This window comes from Filicampus tigris, chromosome 22, assembly GCF_054856515.1.
Source record: "Filicampus tigris isolate MCC_2025a chromosome 22, RoL_Ftig_1.0, whole genome shotgun sequence".
Classification (NCBI taxonomy): domain Eukaryota; kingdom Metazoa; phylum Chordata; class Actinopteri; order Syngnathiformes; family Syngnathidae; genus Filicampus; species Filicampus tigris.
The window spans coordinates 6,606,687-6,629,040 of record NC_141238.1 but is presented as its reverse complement, the minus strand read 5'-3'; the positions used below and the strand labels follow the sequence as shown (position 1 = coordinate 6,629,040).

The 22,354-nt window shown below is 45.2% G+C and overlaps 2 protein-coding genes across 2 annotated transcripts in view; one reads left to right on the top strand and one right to left on the bottom strand.

Moving 5' to 3' along the window:
• The window catches only part of LOC147126711 (monocarboxylate transporter 2), a 50,622-nt gene that overhangs the window by 8,049 nt on the left and 20,219 nt on the right, over window positions 1–22,354 (top strand). The gene's annotated exons all lie outside the window — the stretch shown is intronic.
• Window positions 4,296–20,953, bottom strand: lrig3 (leucine-rich repeats and immunoglobulin-like domains 3). The gene is made up of 19 exons (XM_086022316.1): window positions 20,517–20,953; window positions 16,334–16,405; window positions 16,165–16,239; window positions 11,907–12,041; window positions 11,606–11,749; window positions 10,851–10,994; window positions 10,621–10,764; window positions 9,699–9,842; window positions 8,510–8,590; window positions 8,362–8,433; window positions 7,983–8,054; window positions 7,690–7,853; window positions 7,043–7,378; window positions 6,668–6,949; window positions 6,107–6,583; window positions 5,827–5,985; window positions 5,607–5,747; window positions 5,264–5,518; window positions 4,296–5,197 (listed from the first exon to the last, which is right to left on the bottom strand). The coding sequence occupies exons 1-19, from the start codon at window positions 20,699–20,701 to the stop codon at window positions 4,956–4,958; spliced, it is 3,324 nt and encodes a 1,107-aa protein (XP_085878442.1). The 5' UTR covers window positions 20,702–20,953; the 3' UTR covers window positions 4,296–4,955.

Here is a 22,354-nt window from a genome sequence, read left to right as displayed (position 1 = left end):
AGGTGGCTTTACGGAAACAAATACAAATGTAATCCCAATGTGTTGGATTATCCAGTCCTGGCTAGCTAGCTGGCTAACGTAGCATGTTATAAAAGATGATGTTGCGCTTTTAAAAGTCAGTGAGGACTTTCTACATGAATCTTCCAATAAAAGACATAAAAGAAAATGCCTGAAATGATATTAACCAAGCAATAATTGCATTTAATCAAATCAAATACAGCAACAAGCCTTCTCTGGGGGCGGCCATTTTGTTACTTCTGTCGACTGAAAATGACATCACAACTGCTCACAACGACCAATCGCGGCTGACCTGTTTTCCGAATCTGAGCCGTGATCGGTCGTTGTGTGCAGTTGTGATGTCATTTTCAGTCGACAGAAGTAACAAAATGGCCGCCCCCAGAGATGGCTAAAAACGAGTGGATTAACACTTATTCCACAATATTTATCAGAATGCTCTGTTTCATCGAGTGGGATTGCATAGAACCTATTCTTGAATAAAAAAAAACGTTTGCGTTGACTTCCCCTTTGAAATAAAATCAAGCAATCCCATCCAAAACCAACGCCTAACTAGAAGATGATATTTCTGAGAGGGAAGCGGCAGTAAAACAGGCCAAAATCCAAATGTCAAGGATTAATTTTTGCGCAGAAGGTGCGGTTTAACAAAACACGGAAGTGTAGAAATAAGTTTTAGGTTGACATTTAAACTCTGTTTGTGTCATGCTGTCATCTCATTCCGTTCCCACGTGTCTTGTTGACGATCCGTCGCGTTGTAAGTAGAGGGCTTGTCTCTTTTCACTATTCGTCCCATTGTTTTTGTTTTTGGCCTGCAGTTAATTACATTCGCTGCCTCCCCCCCCCCCCCCCCCCCAAGCGGCCCGCTTTTGCGGATTCTTCTTCCCGCATTTGGGTCCACTAACTGCCGCCAAATTCATGCCTTTGTATTGGTAGCATTATATATTAGCTTTTCAAACAGCAAGAATGAAGACTAGCTGGAGTTTTTGAATGCGCAGACAGACAGCGCCTTTCCTCAGTGCCCTTGAGAGTATTATGATTCACAGCCTGGACTCATTCTCAGCCATTATGTTTGCTTACCACCATCCAGACACACAGGCAGCCCGAGTGATTTAGCTCCTCAGATTTGTGTGGAATTAGTCACAGTGGAGAGCCCCCCTCCGCCCACCCCCACCGCGCCCCTTTCAGCTTCGGACATTATTGGAAAAGAGAAAGTTGTCTTCTCCCCCTCTTTCTAGTTTTACGGTTCCCCAGTTTTCCCACCTGTGCTGACATGACTAAGACTTTACAATAGTTCTCAAAGAGTTACAAGCAGCCGGTGAGAAGTGCCTGGCTTTTTTTTCGCTTTCTTGTCTACCTCGTTTTTTTTTTTTTGTTTTTTTTTTTCTTTACTGGAAGGATGGGGTGGGGGCTGGAATTATTGCGGAGCATTTGTCAGGCAGCCAGTTACAGAGGCTGGGCCAACTGGTGATTTATGGCAACATCTGCAAGATGCAAAGTCCTTGTATGCGCTTTTAATCATACAAAGAGTGGTGGCGGGATCGAAAAAGGGACGGGGTTTTCTGGAGCCAGTGATCGGAGTCCCTCCGATGACAACTTGTGCGAACGTATTATACGACCGTGGGACTCGTGTGGCTTCCAGCTTCCAAGCTCAACCGAAAGTCAGCTGGTGTTTGTACCAAGTGCCGGCTATTTCTGTGATTCCCTCGTGGTCGGCGATAACCTCCGAATAGCTCAAATGCTTTTGTCTGCTACGAATGCAAAACCCGAAAACCGTGAGCGGCCATAACACAAATCTTCACTGATTTATCTGTCATCGGCTCGGACTCAAAGTGAGCGCGACCTCGCGTTCCGCCAGCTCCGGGGGCCACCTCGTTTTTTTCCAGATCTGGATTTCAGGCCCGAGAAAGCGTTGGCAAATGTCGTAACGAGCTCAGAGATCGTAAAAGTCAGACACACGGGGGTCGGGCGGCAGATTTCCAGAGTGTCGGAACTGAGAAATAATCATTTCTGCAAGCCCGCCCGTAGTTATTTGATATCATAAACATCTGTCGGCGTGTCACCACATCTGGCAATCATAAAGACAAATTAGCGGCGAAAATTCAGCGTCTGGCCATGTGAGCATGCTGCATTCAAGGGAGGAGGGGCTGGCCTTAGGACCGGACTCGATTTTGTGAAACATGCAGATCGGTTGCCGATCCGTGACCGGGACTGGCATCGGTCATCTGCCAGTCATTGGCCAACTCCCTGTCTCATTTCTGGAGACGCAGAATCAAAGACGGGAAACCATTCTGCAATCTGTGTTTTCCTTGCCCCGCCCCCCCCCCCCCTTTTGGGCGCACAGAGACTAGCTGCACCTTTAGTTTTTCTTTTACAGCAGTTTCCTAAACGAGTAAATAAACCATTACGGAGAGTGTTTGCAGGGGAATAACAGCCGCCCTCCTAATTGTCACATGCACAGTTTGCCGTGCGCAAACACCCGACGTAAAGGCCAGTCATGCGTTGTGTGAAGTAGTTTGGATTCACCAGAACAGCCCGCACATAAACGCCGAAAAATCAATTTAATGACATAATTGCCGGACCAGGTTAACTTGGCAGTCTCCAGACTAAGAGCATGTCCACACAAATGACTTTTTAATAGAGCTATAACTCATTTTGGACAAGGCCCAAGACCGAGTTGTTTGTTTGTTTTATTAACTGTGATATTCACGATTAACTGCCCTTTCAGTCTTGTGGTGGATTTCCCCTTTTATCTCAATGCGCCTTTGCTATGGCGCCTTTTTTCCGGAAATGACTTTCTCCAGCCGCCTGATTGGCTGAACTGACCTCCCAGTTCGGGGCCAAAATAGAGCCTACATTTTCCCATTAATGCCTGCGGATTATAGGCCAAATTAGTATTGTTGTTTCCGATATCCGAAGCTCTGCACTCTCTGACCAGGCTTCCACTTCGCTCTGCTTTGGTCCCCAAGCCGAAACCTGAAACTTTCTCCCAAGTTAAAGGTTGTTTGGTTTGCCGACCCAAATTGGATCGCTCTTCGAGTGTTCCTCCGCCAGCAGATGTTTCCCAGGTGTTGGGGTGTACGCTTTCTCCGCCATCTTGCCTTAATCGCCGCCTTCCCAAAGCACTGGCAAGACTTCCAACAAACTCTCCTCATTCCTTTCCAGTGGGGTAAAGGCGTACAAGCCGGCAAGGCCAGGTGTACTTAAACAAACCGTGAGGAGGAGAGCGAAATGAGACATGCAGCAGCACATCTTGCACCCATTTTCCATTGAAACTGGCCGAATCCAAACACGGACCAAGAAGACTCAAACAATATTTAACTGCATTTTGCGATAGTAAACCAAGACTGGATCCAACGTAAGAAGCTCTCCTCCCTGGTTACCAACCAAAGGAGCTGAAAGGCCATTTGCAAGAGCTTCAACAGTGAGCCCCTGGTGCACAAGCGCACCCGCCCCCCCCCCCCCAAAAAAAAAAAAGTTGAAGTGGGAGGCCTGAAACAACAAACCACAGAGTAAGAGGGAGGCTGGCAAGGGGGATGAGTCATTGGCCAAACAAAGTGGAGCTGAGGCTAAGCTATATGGTGGCACGATGTTGCAGTCGGGGGGGGTTTTAACACAAAAAGGACGTAGCATCTAATTAAGCAATGTTCAGAATGTTGCGTGTTCGAAATTGCATCATGAGTGAGTGCGGTTGCAAAAACGTAGTCTTAGCTTAACTTGAAATATTGATCATTAGAACGTACATGGCAACTGGATGAAATGCTAATTTCCACAGCAAGTTACCTTTAACAAAACTAAAAATAGAATTATACCACAAAAGGACTATTTGACCCATTCACTGCAATTGACGAATTTGCGCGTCTTTTCACAGTCCAGCCGTTCAATCCCAGGAATTTATTTCTATTTTTTTTTCAATTTTTTTCAAACGTTAGGCTAAATAAAAGAGGGTCTGAAAATGTCTGGCAGTTAATGAGTTAAAGTGGTTAAGAAATTGTATTTTCATTAAATTAATTCATGAAAAAAAAATGTTCTTCCAGTTATAATCTACAGTAAGAGTTTATGGAGGAAATCCAACTAAATTGTAGTTATAGTAGTGACTGCGCAAGTGAGAAATTATATTGTTATGTTTTTGTTGTTGTTATTATAAACAGAAGCTTAAAATTCATTGTTGTTGGTTCATTTCAAGAACATAACCACTTCATTAGGATAACATTAAATGATAAAAAAAAAAACATCCATAATCAACCGAGTTTCCAACCATTTAGCCTACTGCAGAAAAAAACTGAAAACTGTCTATTTAAAAACAAACAAAAAAAAAAAAACATGCCTCTGCAGCAAGTCAGCAAATATTGCAATAAAGTAGGCCACCCCTACATTGAAATAGTCTTAAAGAATTCTCTCTCAGTGGGGGGGCTGACACACCTCTTACTTCCATGGTGGTCTGAACAAAAAGCCCTCTCAAAAGCAGCAATATGCTGACTTGCAAGCAACGCTAAGAAATGCTATCCAGTGAATGTAGCAGCACACATTCAGGTGTTTTTATTCTGTTTACATATGTGCAAAACATTGCTTCATTGAAAGCAAATGACGAACCAAAAAAATGTGGAATAACTGAACTGGCAGGGCTGCAACATTCCCATACATGACATGTTAAGCAAAAATAATGTCATCTGTTTATATACAATTTACAAAATATAAAATATTTATATAAAACGTTTATATTCATCTGTTTTATTCAACTGAAGCCGTTTACAAAAAGCACAAGCCTTCATATAGATGCTTGTACTTTTTTGTCGCAATGTCCCCTTTTACATTCACTTGTTGCACATTTCAGGAGTCTTTCATTCCAAAGGTGTCGACTCAGTGAGGTAGAAGTATTATTTTCAACATATTTGGTAATCTCTTCATGAAAACAGGAGCAGAAAGTCGCTTAAGTCACTCGGCTAGCAGCGCGTTCCGCTCTGAGAGACGTCAGTCCTGTCGCTGTCAAACGGCCGCTCGTAAACGCCGAGGCTCTGCTCCAATTCCGAGTCCTTGTTGCGGTTGTCCCCCTCGCCGTCCGAATCCGCGTCGGCAGCGGTGTAAGGGTTTTCATGAAGGCTGTTCCCGTTACACATCGCAGGAGGTGGGCCGTGTCCCGAGTACAATTCCTGCTGAGGCCTCCAGGCGGACTTCCCAAACGTGCCTAGATGAGAAAAATGAATGAGTTAAAGCCAGGTAGGACACCTTGAGGAAGGTCTTGTTGACTTACCCATGAAGCTGTTGTATGGAGGGGGACAGTCGTGAGGGCGGCCGTAATTGGCCGCTTCTGCCTCCTCCATGGATGGCCGACAGCCAGTCTGCTGGTGGGAGGGGCCGAGATGGAGGCCGGCATTGGGGAGCTGCATCAGGATGGTAGAGGAGCAAAGGTCAAAGGGCTCTGAGAGTAGGTAGTCCCGTCTTTTAGACCTGGTCAGGCTTCCGCCGTAGGACTCGGCGCAAAGTGGTCTCGAATCGACGGAACACCCTGATGAAGACAACAGATTTTGCACAGTGAAGAATCAAACTTTGTACATATTGTGGTGTAGAGGTAAGAATGGAAAAGCCCTGCTCACCTGTGTAGACCTCAGACAGTTCAGTTGGGTACAAGTCTCGGCGAAGCAGTGTGCTTATTGGACCTTGGTAATGGCAAAGAAGAGGGTCAATGGACCCCGCTTCCATCTCGGCTTCACTTCCTGTATCCATCTGACAAAGACCTGGAAAGAAGACAATCGTGTCAGGGACATAGGGAGACTTCAGCCTGTTACACTTGAAAGCAAAGGTAGGGTCTTGTACCATTCATGTCTTTCGGCTGTAGGTAGAAGCCGCTAATGGATGACGCCATGTACTGATGGCTGCTCCCGGTCTCAGATGGGATGTAGCCGTCCTGGCGGTCTGCAAGGGTGCCTTGAGAGGAGAGGTAGCTTGGGATATCGGCTGGCAGGTTGGTCTCATCTGTGGCACAAGTCAATACATTTCGGTCACCGTGATTCCATGATTTTGATCGGCTCCGTAGCCCAACAATTTTGTGAGTGGTTGATTTGATTGCGTTTGAAGAAAGGACTGCGGCACTCACCTGTGTTGGTGACACTGCAGTCCTCGTTGCGCCTGCGAGTGTGGTAGATGATCACCACCCAAACTAGCGAGGTGCCAACTACGCAGCACACCACCGCGATAATGACAATGCCCACTGTGGTCCAGCCGTCGTCATCCGAGCCCGCTCCGCCAATGATCCCGACCCCGACCCCTCCTTGCACTCCAGAGTCACAGTTTGGGTTGGGTATGACCGACAGCCTGATGTTCCCCCTTTCAGTGCCCAGAGCGTTGGACATCTCGCAGGTGTACTTCCCAACATCCGCCTCGGCGGCGTCCACGATGATGAGGAGCTGATTGGCAGCGGCGAAGAAATGGCGCTCGGTCACCACCAGCGGGCTGTCGTCTTTGGTCCAGTTGAGTCTCGGTGCAGGGCTGCCGCCGGCTATGCATTGGAGGACGGCCGTTTCACCCTTGGCCACCGTGCGATCCATGAGGGGCCGCAGGAAAGAGGGCGTTTCTATCAGAAGGGATGGAAAATAAATGTGAGGAAGGTGAACTATTTCAAAACACAAAAGACCGTTTTTTCTGGGTCTGTTCTCACCCAAGACCGTTAGCGTAGCATTGGCAGAAATGGCCCCAGCAATGTTCTGAGCCGTGCAACTGTAAACGCCGATGTCCTCCGTCTTGACGTCCACGATGAAGAACACGTCGTCCTCCGGCATCACGTGCATTCGCCGCTCGCGGGCGGCGGGGAAGTCGGTGCCTCCGTCCTTCTGCCATGCAATCTGAGGCGACGGGTGACCCACTGCGGCGCATTCTAGCCTGGCAGTCGCTCCGGCGCGGATACTCAGGTCCGTTGGCATTTTGGTGAAGGAAGGAAGCACTGGAAACAGAAGTTGACGTTAGAATTTGGATTGACAGGATTTGGATTCCTAGCAAGCAGTACATTTTGGCCCGTCTGAACTTGATGACTTACTATTAACAGTGAGCCTGGCCTTGGTGGAGTAAGAGGATCCAAAGTGGTTGGAGATGACGCATTGGTATTTTCCCTCGCTGGAGAATTGCACATCACGCAGCTGCAGGGTGGTTGTATACTCCGTCACCTCTGTCTCGCCACCGGAACCTCCCTGCACCCTCAAGTGGGCTTGGTTGTGGATCTCAGCGTCGTTCAGGACCTCGTTGTCTTTCTTCCAGGCGAAGGTCATAGGCGAGTCACTGGAGCTCGCGGCCGAGCACACGAAAGTCACGTTAGCTCCTTTCAGAGCTGACTGGGTCTCTGGCTGGATGGTGATCTGAGGCTTTGGGAAATCATCTGCGGGAGAAACCAGAAGGATTTCACTTGCTGCATTAACACTCAGGTTTTTAATCTAGTTTTGAATATAAAGCTGGAGGCAAGTGAGGCTCCCGGGAGGAGGGGGACAACAGTAACTGGCAAAGCGGAAAGGTTAGTATATTTCCATCAGTTTGCCTCCATGGCACTCATTTGCTCATCCAGGAGTCGGGGGAAAATATTGAACAATCTGGGTCAGTTCATAAATGGAAAAGGCGCTGTATAAATGTCTGTTTTCGAGGTGTGACGGCATGCGGGGCCGAGTTGCTCTCCAGTGTAAACGCTTCGCTCACCGCACACGAACTCCTCGGGGCTGACGGCGAACACGCTCCTGCCCTTCAGCATCTGCGGGTGGGCGCAGCTGGCATTAATGCAGGGGAGGAAGGTTTGTTCTGCCACCCAGACTGGAAGCCACTTGAGCTGGCAGTCGCACAGCAAGCTGGAGGTGTTCAGACGCCTGCCGGGGGGGGGGGGGGGCGAAAAATCCAGAAACATTTCATTTGTCTGGCATTAACTGCAAATGGCTGGTTTCCAACGATTCACTTATGTTTATTAAAAAGGAAAAGACACCCAAAACAAAACGTACAGCTCTTGTAGATTCTTCATCTGAGAGAAAGCATTTGCTTGGATGGACATGATGGCGTTGTTGCTTAAGTCTCTGGAGAGGGGAAAAAAAAAAGCAGACGTGTTAGAGTAGAAACCCAAAGGTGTGCGGGAAAAAAAAAACATTTAGGTGAAAAGAATAGCCGTGACTGCAGCATAAACATCAATCAAGGTTTGGACTCCAGAGCACTAAAACTATGCGCAGTGATAATCAACTTTTGGCTGCTCGGAGGAATGGCTACAAAATAACAAAACCTCAATCGAATGCAGCTGGTGTTCACACACAGAGGCAACCTTGAAATGATACTAAAACTAGACTCATTCTCTTGGTTCTGGATTTGGAAACAATGCAAGTGACTCACAGGTGCTCTAATGCATCCAGGCCAGAGAAGGACTTCTTGGTAACGGAGCGGATTTGGTTTCCTTGCAGAAATCTGTGCAAATAAAAGACAAATGCAGATCGAGTTCACATGTTCCCCAAATCAAAACTTTCAGTGATCCCAAACTTACATTCTCTTCAGTTTGTCCAACGCTGAGAAGGGCCCGTTCATGTCCTCTATGGTCCAGGAGATTTCATTATTTTGGAGATCGCTTTTCAGAAGAGACAGATATAAAAATTGAGTGTAACAGCGTGCGGTCCAATTTCTGATAAAACCGATCCCTTTGTCGTCGATGAACGTAGCAGATTTATATCATGATTAGGGGTGAGTATTGGCAAGGATGTTGCAATACGATACGCATCACGATACTTGGGTCACGATACGATATTATCACGATATCGCGATATTGCGATGTTCTGCCCAGTTTAATATCAAAATTACATGTAGAGGTGAGAAATGAAGTTGCTGTATATGTTAATCAGAAGATATAGATCAGAGGACAAATTGAGTCAAAACTATTTGCTTCTAAACATCCTATTTATTATTTGTGTTTTTGCACATTTTCTCTGGAAAAAAAAAAAAAAAGAAAATGGAGTGTTACACACTGCCATCATTAAATCGATATTAGAAGCTGAAAAATCGATCTTATATTGGGCGGCCGAAAATCGCAATATATTGGCAAATTCATTTTTTTCCACACCCTTAATCATGATGGGTGCTTGTCCTTTCAAATACAGACAAAAGTCAAACAATATGTGAGAATGCTGTTTTTTTTTTTCCCCCCCTTCACTAAAAGTATCGCAATCGATGTCTTTTTCCCACTCGGTCATCAAGATTGAAGGTTGGTTAGGTTGTGCGTTTTGCAGCGAAGCTCATATTTGGTTCGAGTAAAAACAAAAAAAAAAAAACTCAACCAGGCGAAATGTTAAGAAGTCCCTCTGTGGGAAAGACGGCAGTAGGGGGGGGATGGGTGGATGGATGAGGGACTGAGTGGAGGAAAAGGAGGAGGAGGGGTTGTGTTGAGGTCAGGGTGGAGGTTTTTTTTTTTATGTATACGGAGAGACCTCAACACGGTAATCTAGTTCACATCCCCAAAACAAATCAGGCAGGATATTCCCACTCAGGCAGAGGATTGATGGTGGAAGGAGGTGGGCGGTGCAAGGGCAAGGAGCAGCATGGAACACATTTAAAAAAAAAAAAAAAAACGTGCCCATATGTCGGGTGCTGGAGTGAGACCCCTTCCATTTTTGTGGTTATGGGAACATTTCAGTCCGAGGAAGATCGTATTAAAAGGCATTCAATATAAATGTGTAACTCACAGCGTCTGCAGGCTGGAGAGGCCTCGAAATGCTCCGTCGGCGATGAAACTGACACGGTTATTCCCGATGTGAAGCTCGTCTAGCAGGCTGAGTCCGACGAAACTGGATTCTTCCAGTCGGGACAAGTGGTTGGAAGAGAGGTTGCTGCAGGGGGGGAAAAAAAAAAAAAAAAAAAAAAGAAGAGACGGACATAAGAACAGGAACACAACTATCCGTCCAGCCAATTAAAAATGACGCTGTAAACAAATGTAATGTTATTCGAATAAATCCCATCATGGACCAGCTGGCCAATTAAGGCATAATGCATTACGGTTGCTTCACATTAAGCCAATTTCACTTTGATTATCTCGTATTTAACGTGAGTGAGAGGACATCAAAGTTTGCGATAGTGTTTCTTGATAGGAGGGTTGGCCCAGAGCGAATCAGATAGCTGGCTATGTTCCCAGCCGACTGGCGACATGTTTACTCGCCGCTTTGTGATAACAGTGAGTGAAAAGAGAGGAACGGGGAAAAAAAATGACAACAACCCACCTCTCGGTGTAAAAAAAACAAAACAAAACAAAACAAACAAAAAAAAAAAAGCCCCAGAGACTGCTGCTATAAACAACAGTCACAACAAAGGCAATGTAATCTAGAGCAATCCAATCTGGTCGTATTGCCTCAGAGTTTGGGGAAACGGACTGACTGGCTAAAAAGTAGCGCTATTTTGCCGCCGCTTTTGTTTGTAAAACACAAGAGACAGTGCTTTGTTTGTGCGTATTTGTTCTTGGCGTCAGGAGGAGCGACAGTGTGAGGAAGGGCAGGCGGGGGTGCCAGAGAGCAGGAGAGGCCAAGGCAATGAAGTGTTGGGAGTTCACCGAGTGAATGGAAAGTGAGGCGGGAGTAACAGGAGGGGGGGGTTAAGCGAGGGGCCCGGACTCACAGCTCGCTGAGTTTTTGGCAGAACTCCCAGGCGTCGGGTCGGATCCTGCTGATGGCGTTGTGGCCGAGGTGGAGCTGCTGCAGAGTCAGCAGGCCGTACAGCCAGCCCTTGCTCACCTCCGTCAGGTTGTTGTAGTCCAGCTGCCTGCGGGACCACACACCAAAGTCTGCTCGGAACACTCGGGGGGGCTTCGACCAACAGAGCCCGGATCAATTTGCCGAAGCGCTTACAGGACTTCCATATTGCCGAGGCCCCAGAAGGCCCCGTCCATTAAGCGATTCAGGCCGTTCCTCTGCATCTTCAGAGAGCGAAGGGCCTGCAGACCGTGGAACGTCAAGCCTTCCACCCTGCGCACTCGATTGCGGCTTAGCTCCCTGAAACACACATAAGATATTCTTTCACTGAACAATCCATTCTTCATTTTCTGGGGTATTGACTGCTTATCTGCGTTTGGGGGAGATTTTTTTTTTTTTCCCAGTGGATTTCAATGAGGGTCAATTATACATTTTCATTGTACATATTCTACTCAAATGTATTTTCCCCAATTATAGTAATTAATTAGGGATGTAACGGTTCACTCCAGCCCCGATTCGATTTTCAGTTCCCGATTTTCGATTTGATTTTTTTTAGAAATTGCCACCATGCTTGTCTCCGTGCACTAGTGTGGTTCTGCAGCCATCCGCAAACGCAACACGCAATGATGTTAGGCGCAAAAGCATTATTTGATCTACACATTCAAAATGTGCTATGCATCTGGAATGAAAAAAAAAACGTTCAAAACATCATTTTTTAGATGAAAAAAAATATTTTCGATTAATTGAATCGATTAATCGGAGCGAATCGATTTTAAATCGATTTTTCAATTGATCGTTACATCCCTGTAATTAATAGTTCCCTATTAAGAGCCATATTTTAATTCCCACAAATTCACTTCGCAACCCTAAATAGTTGTCAAGTTAAAAAAACCAAAAAACCAGAATCTTACAGGTGTTGCAAGTTGGGCAGTTGGAATATTTTGGCTGGGATGGAGGAGAGGCGGTTGCGGTTGAGTCGGAGGACCTGAAGACTGCTGGACAGATTGGTGAAGCAACCTGTCTCCAGCGAGGAGATGCGATTGTTGTTGAGGAATCTGAGCGGGAAAAAAAATGCGTCCGAAATGTTACGTTTGAATAGTTGACACCTTTAAAATGAAATTGAAAATACAGTGTTCCCCCGCTATATTGTGGTTCATGTACTACTATATGGTTGATGTAAAAAAAAAAAAAAATCCATGAGCAAAGACTCACAAGTTCTTGAGGGGCAAAGCGGGGAAGGAGTTGGCCTTGATTTCCACGATGTTGTTGTTGCTGAGGTCGAGCGTTTCCAGGGCGAGGAAAGGCCTGAGCTGCTCCGTGGCGATCTTGGAGAACCTGTTGTTTGCTCTGAAAACACAGACGCCGTTGCTCCAATAAATGACCCAAATACTGTGCGTTTGAGCAGCGCCGCGCGCCCGTCCCGCATCGCCGCGTACGCAAACAGCGGCGTTCCTCAATTAGCCGGCGGCTACTAACAACAACGACGGACCGTCACAAGCCTACCACCCGATGCGACGCTTTCAGCAAATTGCCCGATGTGATCGATGCCGTCGCGCCAAACAACCATTCTGTTTAGTGATGTGTTATTTTGTTTATAAGGTAATTACTAACAAGGTATTAAAAAAAAAAAAAAAAAAAAGTAACCTGCCAATTACTTGGCTGATGAATACCATTCCCTCAGTGAAAGCATGCCTTGGCAGAGGCCAGCAATTTCCTGAGCTGCACGCCTCCTAAATTGCAGTGCAGGGACTGCTTGGTTATAAACAGAGGCTGTACAGTGCCCTCTTTGTGCATCGCACTGTGCTGCGGAGCTAGCCAAAAAGGGGAGGGGGGTTGGGGGGGGGGGGGGGCAGGAATTCCCTCCACTGTACCAGACGACAGGCCTTGTTTTCAGTATTCATTGCGGTGCTCGCAAGCCCCCCTTGGCTTGCACCCCCACCGTCCACCAGAGTCCATCGAGTGTCCTACGGGACGGATGAAGCGACGCGTATGAAGTGGACGCCTTGTCAGAATTTGGTTGTAGCACCCTGGCCATTGGCCTACCAAACGCTGAATTTGTGCATTGATGTCCAAAAAAAATCAATCAGTCATCCGGAAAAGTTGCGATGTGAAATACAAGGAACATCCAAGCTAGTTTTGAGTCAGACCTTCCAACGGCATGACTGGAGATGCATTTGGGATCGCATGTAGCACATGAATGCAGACCAACTAGGATTCCTAAAGACTAGGTCATATCCTGATCTTTCAAAAAAAAAAAAAAAAAGGATCATTGTCACCAATAAAACTGCACAGGCAGCTCCTTTGTTAAGAGATTTGCACACACCAAAGCCCCCGGCCCCCGAAACAAAAGCGCCACATGTATCTCAGTTTTCATGTTCCCTTTGATTGACCGCTGAGAGGAGAAGACTCACGAGAACCAGTCTTTCCAGTTCCTCTCTCGGGGGGGTTTAGAGAGACGCCTCAAACGATTTGACCCAGCTAATCAAAAAGTCCCAAAACTATTTTGACGTCAAACAAGCTAGCTTGGAGTAGTCGATTTGCCAATATATCGCGATTTCTCAGCTTCTAATATCGATTTAATGACGGGAGTGTTATCTTTTTTTTTTTTTGAAAGTGTGCAAAAACACAAATAATAAATAAGATGCTTAGAAGCAAATAGTTTTGACTCAATTTCTCATCTCTACATGTCATTTTGATATTAACCGGGCAGACCATCGCAAATATCGCGATAATATCGTGGGCGTGATCCGTATCGCGTTGCAACATCCTTGCCAATAATCACCCCTGGCCTGAAGTCAATCAAAAGTGGACGTACTACGAGTAGCGCAACCTTTGTTGGTATTTTCTCACATTGCATCCGCATTCAAACTTGAAGTGATAAAATCTGTCAAAGTTGCAAAATAGTGCACCACAACCGGGCTTGGGCTAGCATAGCGCCTCTCAATTGGACATGTTGCTGCAACTTTCAGTGCTGGGAGCGCTTTAAGACTGAGGTTGCTTTTGCTAAAACTGTCAGTCTATGATTGTGTGTGCGTGTGTGTGTGGTGGCGGAGAGTGCGTGTGTGTGTGTGCGCGCGTGGTATTTCCTATTGGAAGGCGAACTGAGTTTTGAGGAGTCATCTGACGACTCGCTCCCGCTGCAGTGGCGCCTGTAATGAAACCCAGGACTTGCCGTGGAAATGTTCCCCTCCGCGCGCGTCCCGCGCCGGTGATTGATCGGCTTTACAGTCGGGCGGCGCAATCCGAAATGCCCAACGCTCGCCAAGGAGTTTCGCCCAATGGCGTGAGTGAATGCGAGGCTCATCCTTTTTTTTCCCCCCCCCCCCTTTTCCCACGCGGTTGCGACCCCGCGGAACTTGCGATCAGATCGACAGGTCATTTGTTGCAACGAGGTCTTGGGGATTTAGTGGCGCTGGGGTAGACCCCCGCCCCCCCTCCCCCTCTCCCTCCGTAAATTCCTGGGAAATTGTTCAATTAATTAAGATGATCGCGACTCAATTACTACCAGCTGCAGGGTTATTGCCGTTTGTTTTTACTCGAAGCTGCGAGGTCAAGGATGTCGGCGAGAGCTGCCGCTATGTCTGACTGGCTGTTTGAATAGGTGGTATTTGATACCCTGAGGTCTCCCCCCCCCCCCCCGCCGCCCCCCACCCCTCCTTTACTACCCTCCCAGCTCAGAGAAATTGAAGGAGGGAGAGAAATTCAAGAAAAAAAATGTTCCACTGGAGAGAGAGAGGGAAGGGGGGGGGAAAAAAATGCTATGAGAAAAAGAGGGTGTCACGCAACACGGGCGGTGAGAACGGCAGTGAGTGATTTTTTTTTTTTTTTTTTTTTTTTTTTTTTTGCTTTGTGGTCTCTCTCTTGCATTTCATTTTGCTTTCAACACATTTGAAAAGAATTACAGTATGTTCTTGCCACCGCCAGATGCGAACAGTTTGGATTGACAACGCAGGCTCATTTGCAGGCACAATAAGCAACTTTCAAGGTCAACAGTGTTGTCTTTAAATCACACACACACACACACACCAGAAAAAACATGGCTCCATCCTTCCATTTTTGGTGGGCTGGAGCTTATTCTGTCTTTGAGGCACAAGGAAACAAGTATGGAATATTTCGAGTCTTTGCTGCTGTTGTCGATGTGATGGGATTCGAACTGCGAATCGGACGCAGGGATGGACCGATTATCGTCCGGGCCGATTATCGGCACCGATATTTGGCTTTTTGACGAATATCTGCATCGACCTTTTTTTTTTTTTTTTAACTCTGCCGGTCGCTAATAAATCAATTAAAAATTTGTGGAAATCAAAACAAGGATATGTGAAAGTTGAACATGTCTGTCATTTTGAAATTCATTTACTGCAGAAAACGACGTGGAGCTAAGTTTTCCATTCTGCAAACCTGAAACATTCTTCAATAAGCATGCTTAAAGATGTTACAACAAAGTTAAGAGTACATTTGTCTTTGGATTTTGATGCCAATATTTCCCTTTTTTACTGAAAATGAATATCGGCTCCAAATATCGGCTATCGGCCTCCTTGACGACTGATAATCGGTATCGGCCCTGAAAAAAAGTATCTCTAATCGGACATGCTAACCAATAGCTCACCGTGCTGAAATACGGATTTTAATTCAACCCTTTTAGTTTAGAAAGTACATAAAAAAGGATAATGTCGCCTAATTTACTAGATTGCAGCACTTGCCGAGGGCAGCAATCTTAAAATCAGTGAAAGGATCCGCCCACCAATTCAAACTTTCCAGCGTTTTCATCAAACGTAATTGTTTGAAAATGACAAATGTATCGCGGCAGACCGCCCCGCGGCGTAAAGGTTGTTCCTGAAAAAAATCCTGAAATCCAGTCCGTCTTTTGTACTGGATGACAACACGTAGCCGGAGGCGACATTTGGGCGCCGAACGGGAAAACAAATCGACACGCCAACGCCCCGCGGCGGCCGCGGGGCTTCGTGTCGGGGCTTGATGAGGCGTTCTCCTCGTCAAGCCAGGAGACGGATACATTCTTCCCAAATAACTTCACGCAAAGACGATTGCCGATTTTTCACTTCATAATATTGAGTTGTGATATTAGAGGGTAGGAAAGAAAAAAAAAAAAAAAAAAAAAATCGAAAGGCTTCATTGGGAACACTGCGTGTTTTTGAATGCTTATAATGAAAACGGTTTTAGTCCAGAAAAGCCACCGTCGCCGATTCCCATCTTTCTTTGCGGGTTAAAAATACATCAGCAGCAGGAGCCACCAAACAAAACATTTCCACTGGCATTTATTTTTGACCACGTGACCTGTCTGGGGCCAGCTGCCATGTCTGCGACTGCCCAGTCTGGGAACCCACTCGGCCAAAAAGCTTGGCGCCCTCTCCGGGGAAGGCAGCGCTACAAGTGACAGCCCAAGTACCCCCACGCCAACTCCCCCCACCCCCCCCCCCACCCATCCCCCACCCCCCTTGGCGGTTTTACTTACAGAACCAGTGCGGTGATGTTCGACGCGTACGGCCCAAAATCGGGTACCGATTCCAGCTCGTTGTGGCTCAGCTTGCTGCGAAAGAGAAAGGGAGACGGTTCAAAATAGAGCGCGGCGCACGTTTTGTGTTTACTCCGGGGGCGCTCCGGGCACCAGCCGCCGCACTTACATTTCATTCAGACGTCGCAGCTTGGAAAACAAAGTGCCGTCGAGCACCTGCAATTTGTTATGGCTCAGGTCCCTAGGAAGACGGGAGGGAGAAGAAAAAAAATAAATAAATAAAGGGAAAGTACACACCACGGGCCATATTACTCAGGCGCTACATAAATGTAATTACGCTGCGCATTAACAGCGCAAACAAAGATGTCTTGGGGAAAATAGTTGCGCATAGCTTCTCGTTGTGCCGTTCGACAAAGACTTTTGTAGGGTGGGTCTGCTTCCACATGTAAGTAGCATCCGAATTTCCGGGCAGTTGCGGTCGGCCGCCTGCAGGGCGCAGTCACGAAAGCAAACAGCAGATACTCCTCAGCCACAGCGCCTCTCTCACGCACGTTTTGTGAAATTCAATTACAATCATTACCACGGGTGTAACGATGAATCGAAAATCGGGTTTCAAATGGCTTGGGCTCGATTCGATGAATCGAAAATCGAGTTGATTAAATTCATCTAGAAAATGATGTCATTTCTGGATGCAGAGCACATTTTGAATGTGGAGATCAAATGATGCTTTTTGCGCCAAACATGATTGCGTGTTGCGTTTGTGGATGGCTGCAGAACCACACTAGTGCACAGAGACAGGCGTGGTCGCAATTTTTCAAAAATCGAAACAAATCGAAAATCCGGAACTGAAAATCGAATCGAATCGGGGCTTGAGTGAATCGTTACATCCCTAATTATTTCACTCCACGATTACAAAATTGGCATAATCATAAAAAAAAAAAAACGATTATTAATATGAATTTATATCCAACACACTGTTTGCTTACACGCAAGGAAATCATACTTGAATTTATTCATTTTGTAATAACAAATTGTATACATTTTGTTAGTGTTTGAAAGAAATTTGCCTTTATATATATATTTTTAAAAAAATTTTCTTGTTTTCTACCAAAAAATAAATGATCGTTTGGAATCATCGTGATTTCAATTATTACCCCAAAAACGTTTAATATTTTTTTCATAATCGAGCAGCCCTACTGTCAACAGAGTGAAATGTAGCTTCAATAACACTACGTCCCCAAAAAACACAGTGCAGTAAAGTGAAAGCCACACCAGATTGTGCGTCTGCACGAAGTCTCCAAATTTAATCGCTGAATTGATCAACTTTGTACGTTATAAATGTTGCAATTTTTTTTTTTTTTTAATGTTAAGTGAAATCCAAACAACACATTGATCCGTTTTTTCCACATTTGAGCCCAAGAGGTAGTAAAGAAGGCTTAATGCTGCTCATGTTCTTCCTTCTGTCTTTCTGACACAAGAGGAAAAGCACACGCCAAAAATCTCGCCTCGTCTCCAGGCCGCGCTGACAAATCTGGCCAAAAGCAACAAACGGATCCGCTACTCAGGCACGACTTTGCCCTCGCGAGCGGGGAGGAAGTCCAAACCTGCCGACGGATTTTGGACTGGAGGTTTTACGACTGGACGGTACCGCTTGTCTTCTGTTTCAAGTTTTTGATGGAGACAATAGGTCAAGGTTTTAAGTGTCTGGGAAGCGAGTCAGGCCACCTGGTTGCCATTTTTTTCGCCTGGAATTGCGTTCCATCTTCATTTTGGCAGGGACCTCTTTTGGAGCTCAAATTCGTCCCGGCCTAACTCGAGCTGTACTTGGCCACGAGTCAGAAGAGGCGGGCGAATCATGCTTCCTTCTCATTTTTTTTTTTTTTTTTTTTTTGCGGCCTTGTTTTGAAGAGGCGCCCGAAAACCGGCACGATGGCTCTGCCAAGCGGGGCCTCGTGCGCACGAATCGACGCCGTGATGCCAGACCCCCTTTTTTCTTGACACCCCCCCACCCCACCCTCCTCCCTCATCTGGAATCCATCAAGTTACACTGGAAGGAGGGGAGGAGCCTAGTAATGTATTCAGAAAAGCTACACTTTGTTTGGAACACCTCTGGTGAAATTTCAGGTGGCCTGGTTTTGGGTGTTTCCCTTTTTGCTGTTAAATTAAATTGAACCACTTCTTGAGCCTTTTTAAAGAACACAGCTGTGCATTGTTGTTGTTTTAGTTCCAGTCCCGGAGGCCATATGGGAAAGGTGTCCTATCACGATGCCCAGATAAACCCCGAGGAGCTCCGACACTTCCACTTCCCTCACAAAGCTGGCCGGGCAGTACGGCGAGATAACAACGCATGTGCGGGCCGCGGCCTGCATAATGCGCGAGAACGCGCGGGCGCGACACTCTTATCAGGGGCTGAAAAGTGAATGAAGACTCGAAAGAGCGAGTCTCTGATTGGCCGGTTGACTCGAGTTGTATAGAATTTGCGCTTCGGCGCCGTCATAATTGTCACATCTGAGCGTCGTGATGCTTTGTTGTCCGGTTGAAAAGTAGGGATGTAACGATTCACCGAAGCCCCGATTCGATTTTCGATTTTCAGTTCCCGATTTTCGATTCGATTATTTATTTTTTTTTAAATCACCACCATGCTTGTCTCATCCACAAACGCAATACGAACGGTGTTTGGCGCAAGCGTGTAATTTGATCTACACATTCAAAATGTGCTATGCATCTGGAATGGAAAAAAAATGTAAACATGATTTTTTAGCACGCTAATTAAAAATTAGTATGTTCTAATGATCTAGGTATGGTGTCTTTTGTTAGACGTTGCTGTATAGGGCTTGTGAGTGCGGAGATGTCAGAGTTCGATTCGCCTCGATTCGAATCGCTTATTCGATTAATCGTTACAGCCCTATTTAAAAGTGAATGAAATCACATTCAGCGAGGTTTGCTATAAAGCAATCGAGGCAAATTGGAGCACGCTACTCGGCTCTGATCGGCAGCGGCGGTGTTGAGCTAACTAGTTAGCGCTTTGCCGGGGGGAAACATGTCAGCGTCTTCCAACTAATACAAAACCCTACTTTGTATTGCCCATCATTTATAAAAGTATTTTACCCTCTATAAAAATGCAGCGTGCTCGTATACTGTCCCCTTCCCGAAATCAAAGTGAAAACATTCCCGTTGCTACAAACGTGAGGTGGAATCCCCAGATAAACCAAAACAACAAAACAACTGAGCGTTTGATTTAGCAAACGATGAGAAGTCGATGAAAGGATGACGCCGCATGTCACCGCTCACCATTTAATACGCTTTTCAAGTCTAAAGGGAATAAGGGCATCTTGACGATGTTGTAATGCAACCTCCCACGTTTGCGTGGCTTCTTCTTCGTCCTCCTCTTGCCTGCTTTCCCTTTTCTCCTCCCCCGTTTTATTGCAAACTACTACGTGCCCCTCCTTAATCAGTACCATGGCTCTGGTGTTGCTAATTCAGCAGAAATAATGGGGTGCTGGAAAACAAAGGGGCCCCGCCATGTGCCGGAGAGCCACTCGTAAATTAGCATGCCAGAGTGAAAAGAATTCACCCCCTCCATGTCCAAACCCCCCCCCCCCCACCACCACCTTTTTTTTTTTTTCTTTTCCTTTTTTTTTTTTTTAAATTTCCTTTGGAAGGCCAGTCTTGATTACGAGGCGGCCTCGGTCTGTTTTCTCTGGCAAACGTAAAAGTTTCCAGAGCTGCGACTGCTCAACCTGAAGAATTCAAATGTATGAGCTTTTGGGACAAGGGCTCGGATCAAAATGTAAACCAAATGCGGGCTAATAAAAAGAAGAAAAAAAATCCAGTAAGATGAATTATCTGTAAAGTAGACTACAAGAAGAGCTTGCCAGTAAAGTTGTGGACGAATGAGAAACAGAGAGCACTGTTGGGAAAAACACTCCATTTGATTCATGTTGTGATATTGACACTTGACCACTGAACTGGATTTTTAACAGATTATAATCCCAAATGTGTGTCAAAAATAATCTAATAACACTGCTTCTACACTTTTTACACTATACCTCCTTTATAACCGGAACAATAACAAACCGACACGCACTGAAACGATTAGTTTACAATTATCCCAGCTTTACACAAAGGCACATTGATGTGTAAAAAAAAAAAAGTTTAGCCAGAGTAACGTAAAGGGGCAGTTTTAGCAATCGTATGCTCCTCATGTGGTTTCCAAGCCAGCCACTTTTTACTGGGACAGGAATGTGGATCATCCCATTGCCAAACTCGCCCTCCACTGCTCATTTGAGCGTAAAACTCGCAGTAATAAAAAAATAAATAAAAAAAAAAAGGAGGAAAATAAATCAACTTACAGTTGAACTGTCCATTCCGGGAGAGATTTGGGGATTTGTCCCCTTTTCAGTCGACTGCAGTCCACTAGATCCCCAGAACAAGCGCACGGAGCCGGACACGTCCTTGTGTTCGCAGCAAGCCCGCAATGCGTACCCCAAAAATGGAATAAGAACAGCAGGGAACACGCTAAAGTGCGCGAATACATTTTACTTTCGCCGTCCAACTCAGAAGACAGCTCAGAAGTTTTTTTTTTTTTTTCTCGCTTGGCAAATCCCCCAAAGAGTGAGAAAAATCCTCAAATGTTGCGATGCTGGCGGACTCGAGTAGATCCTTTTAAATCCTCTTCCGAGTTGTTGTCATCATAATGGTGACGAGGGAAAGAAAAGCGGTGGTCTCGCACTTTCCCATTCCTTTGGTCAAACTTTTGTTAGTGAGCGCTGCGCTTCTCTCGGCTCGCAGTTGCTCTGTGTGGATTTGAGGAGCCCCACAGACGCGCATGAACGCTGTGGAGAGGTACGCGGGGGCGGGGCCAAGGGCCGCGGGGCTTTGTGGGAAACGTAGTCCAAAACTCGCCAACTTCAATCGTCCATGAAAAAATGACATGAAATTACTTTTTGACATTTTGAATAACATATATTTGTATTTTACTAGTGTATTGCATTTACTTTAATAAATATGTATTATTTTTTTAACTTTGTTTTTCAGAGTATTTTCGTCTGTTTTATGAAATATGTTTTCTGTTTTTCAGAATGTTTCCTCTTTTTTTTGTCTTTCTTAATAAAATAAAATAAATCTGAAAACAAGGGAAAAAATATTCCAAAAAACAGGGGTAAAAAATATTCAGAAAAGCAAAAACAATTTATTCTGGAAAAAAAACCTCTGAAAAACAAATCAGAAACTAAAAAAGTGCAAAATAAATTAAGAAATTAATAAATAAAGTTAATAATTCTCATGATGGATAGGTTTACTTCAACATATATTTAATGCGTGTGTGTCTGTGTGCTATGACTTTTTGTATTTTATGACTAGCAACAGCCAGGTACTGTATATGCATAGGTTAATTGCACCTGTGGCATGTGTTTGATATAGATAGATGAACAAAGAAAAATTATTTGTACTTAAAAACATTGTTTAGTAATTTTTTTAGACCCTTTAAGTTAAATTGGATAATTAGACAGGCGGGTGGCTAGGTAGACTGAGAGAAAAAAAGCTAATCATTAGTTCCAATAAATAGTCACAAACCAAAATAAAAACTTTTAGTATCTATCTCAATAAACATGAACTGAAACTTTATGGTAACATTTAACATGGAATATGGAATTATTGTTGGATAATGCAAAACATATACAGTGAAGTGATTTTAAAAATATGAAGTGTTTAACCTTTGTTGTTGTTTCTTTATGTATTATGCGCTTGATTCTGTAATTCTAGACTAAATTCAAAACATTTAAGACATTCGGTTGAATTTTTCTCATCATATTGTCATTAATAGAGTAATACATTTCACCAAAGACCCAATTTGACCCTCCTTATTATCGAGGTAAAGTCCATAGCGGTAGCCTTAATTGATATTGCTTGAAATGATACATTTATAATTCAAAACGGTGTGTGTGTGTGTGTGCTTTGTTTAATTTCCACATTAAAAGGCCCCTTCGTGGGATATTCATACCCGGGTGGATGCAAAGTTAGCCCCGGGCCATGTGTCCGACAGTTCCCTGTTAAGCAAGGTCAAATTTTCCCTCTTTGTGGGCATTTCCTCTTCGCGGGGAGGACGCAACCTCATTAGCCTCTTGACAACGCGGATGCACATCTGACAAACTATGACTGATTCAAACTGCAATCGAGTTAGTACTGGCTT

Coding starts and splice junctions, on each gene's coding strand:
- lrig3 (XM_086022316.1), bottom strand. CDS start 20,701: ATGTATTCGCGCACTTTAGCGTGTTCCCTGCTGTTCTTATTCCATTTT. Junction 16,240..16,333: donor CTGCGACGTCTGAATGAAAT/GTAAGTGCGGCG, acceptor TCTCTTTCGCAG/CAAGCTGAGCCACAACGAGC. Junction 5,986..6,106: donor CTGCAGTGTCACCAACACAG/GTGAGTGCCGCA, acceptor CTTGTGCCACAG/ATGAGACCAACCTGCCAGCC.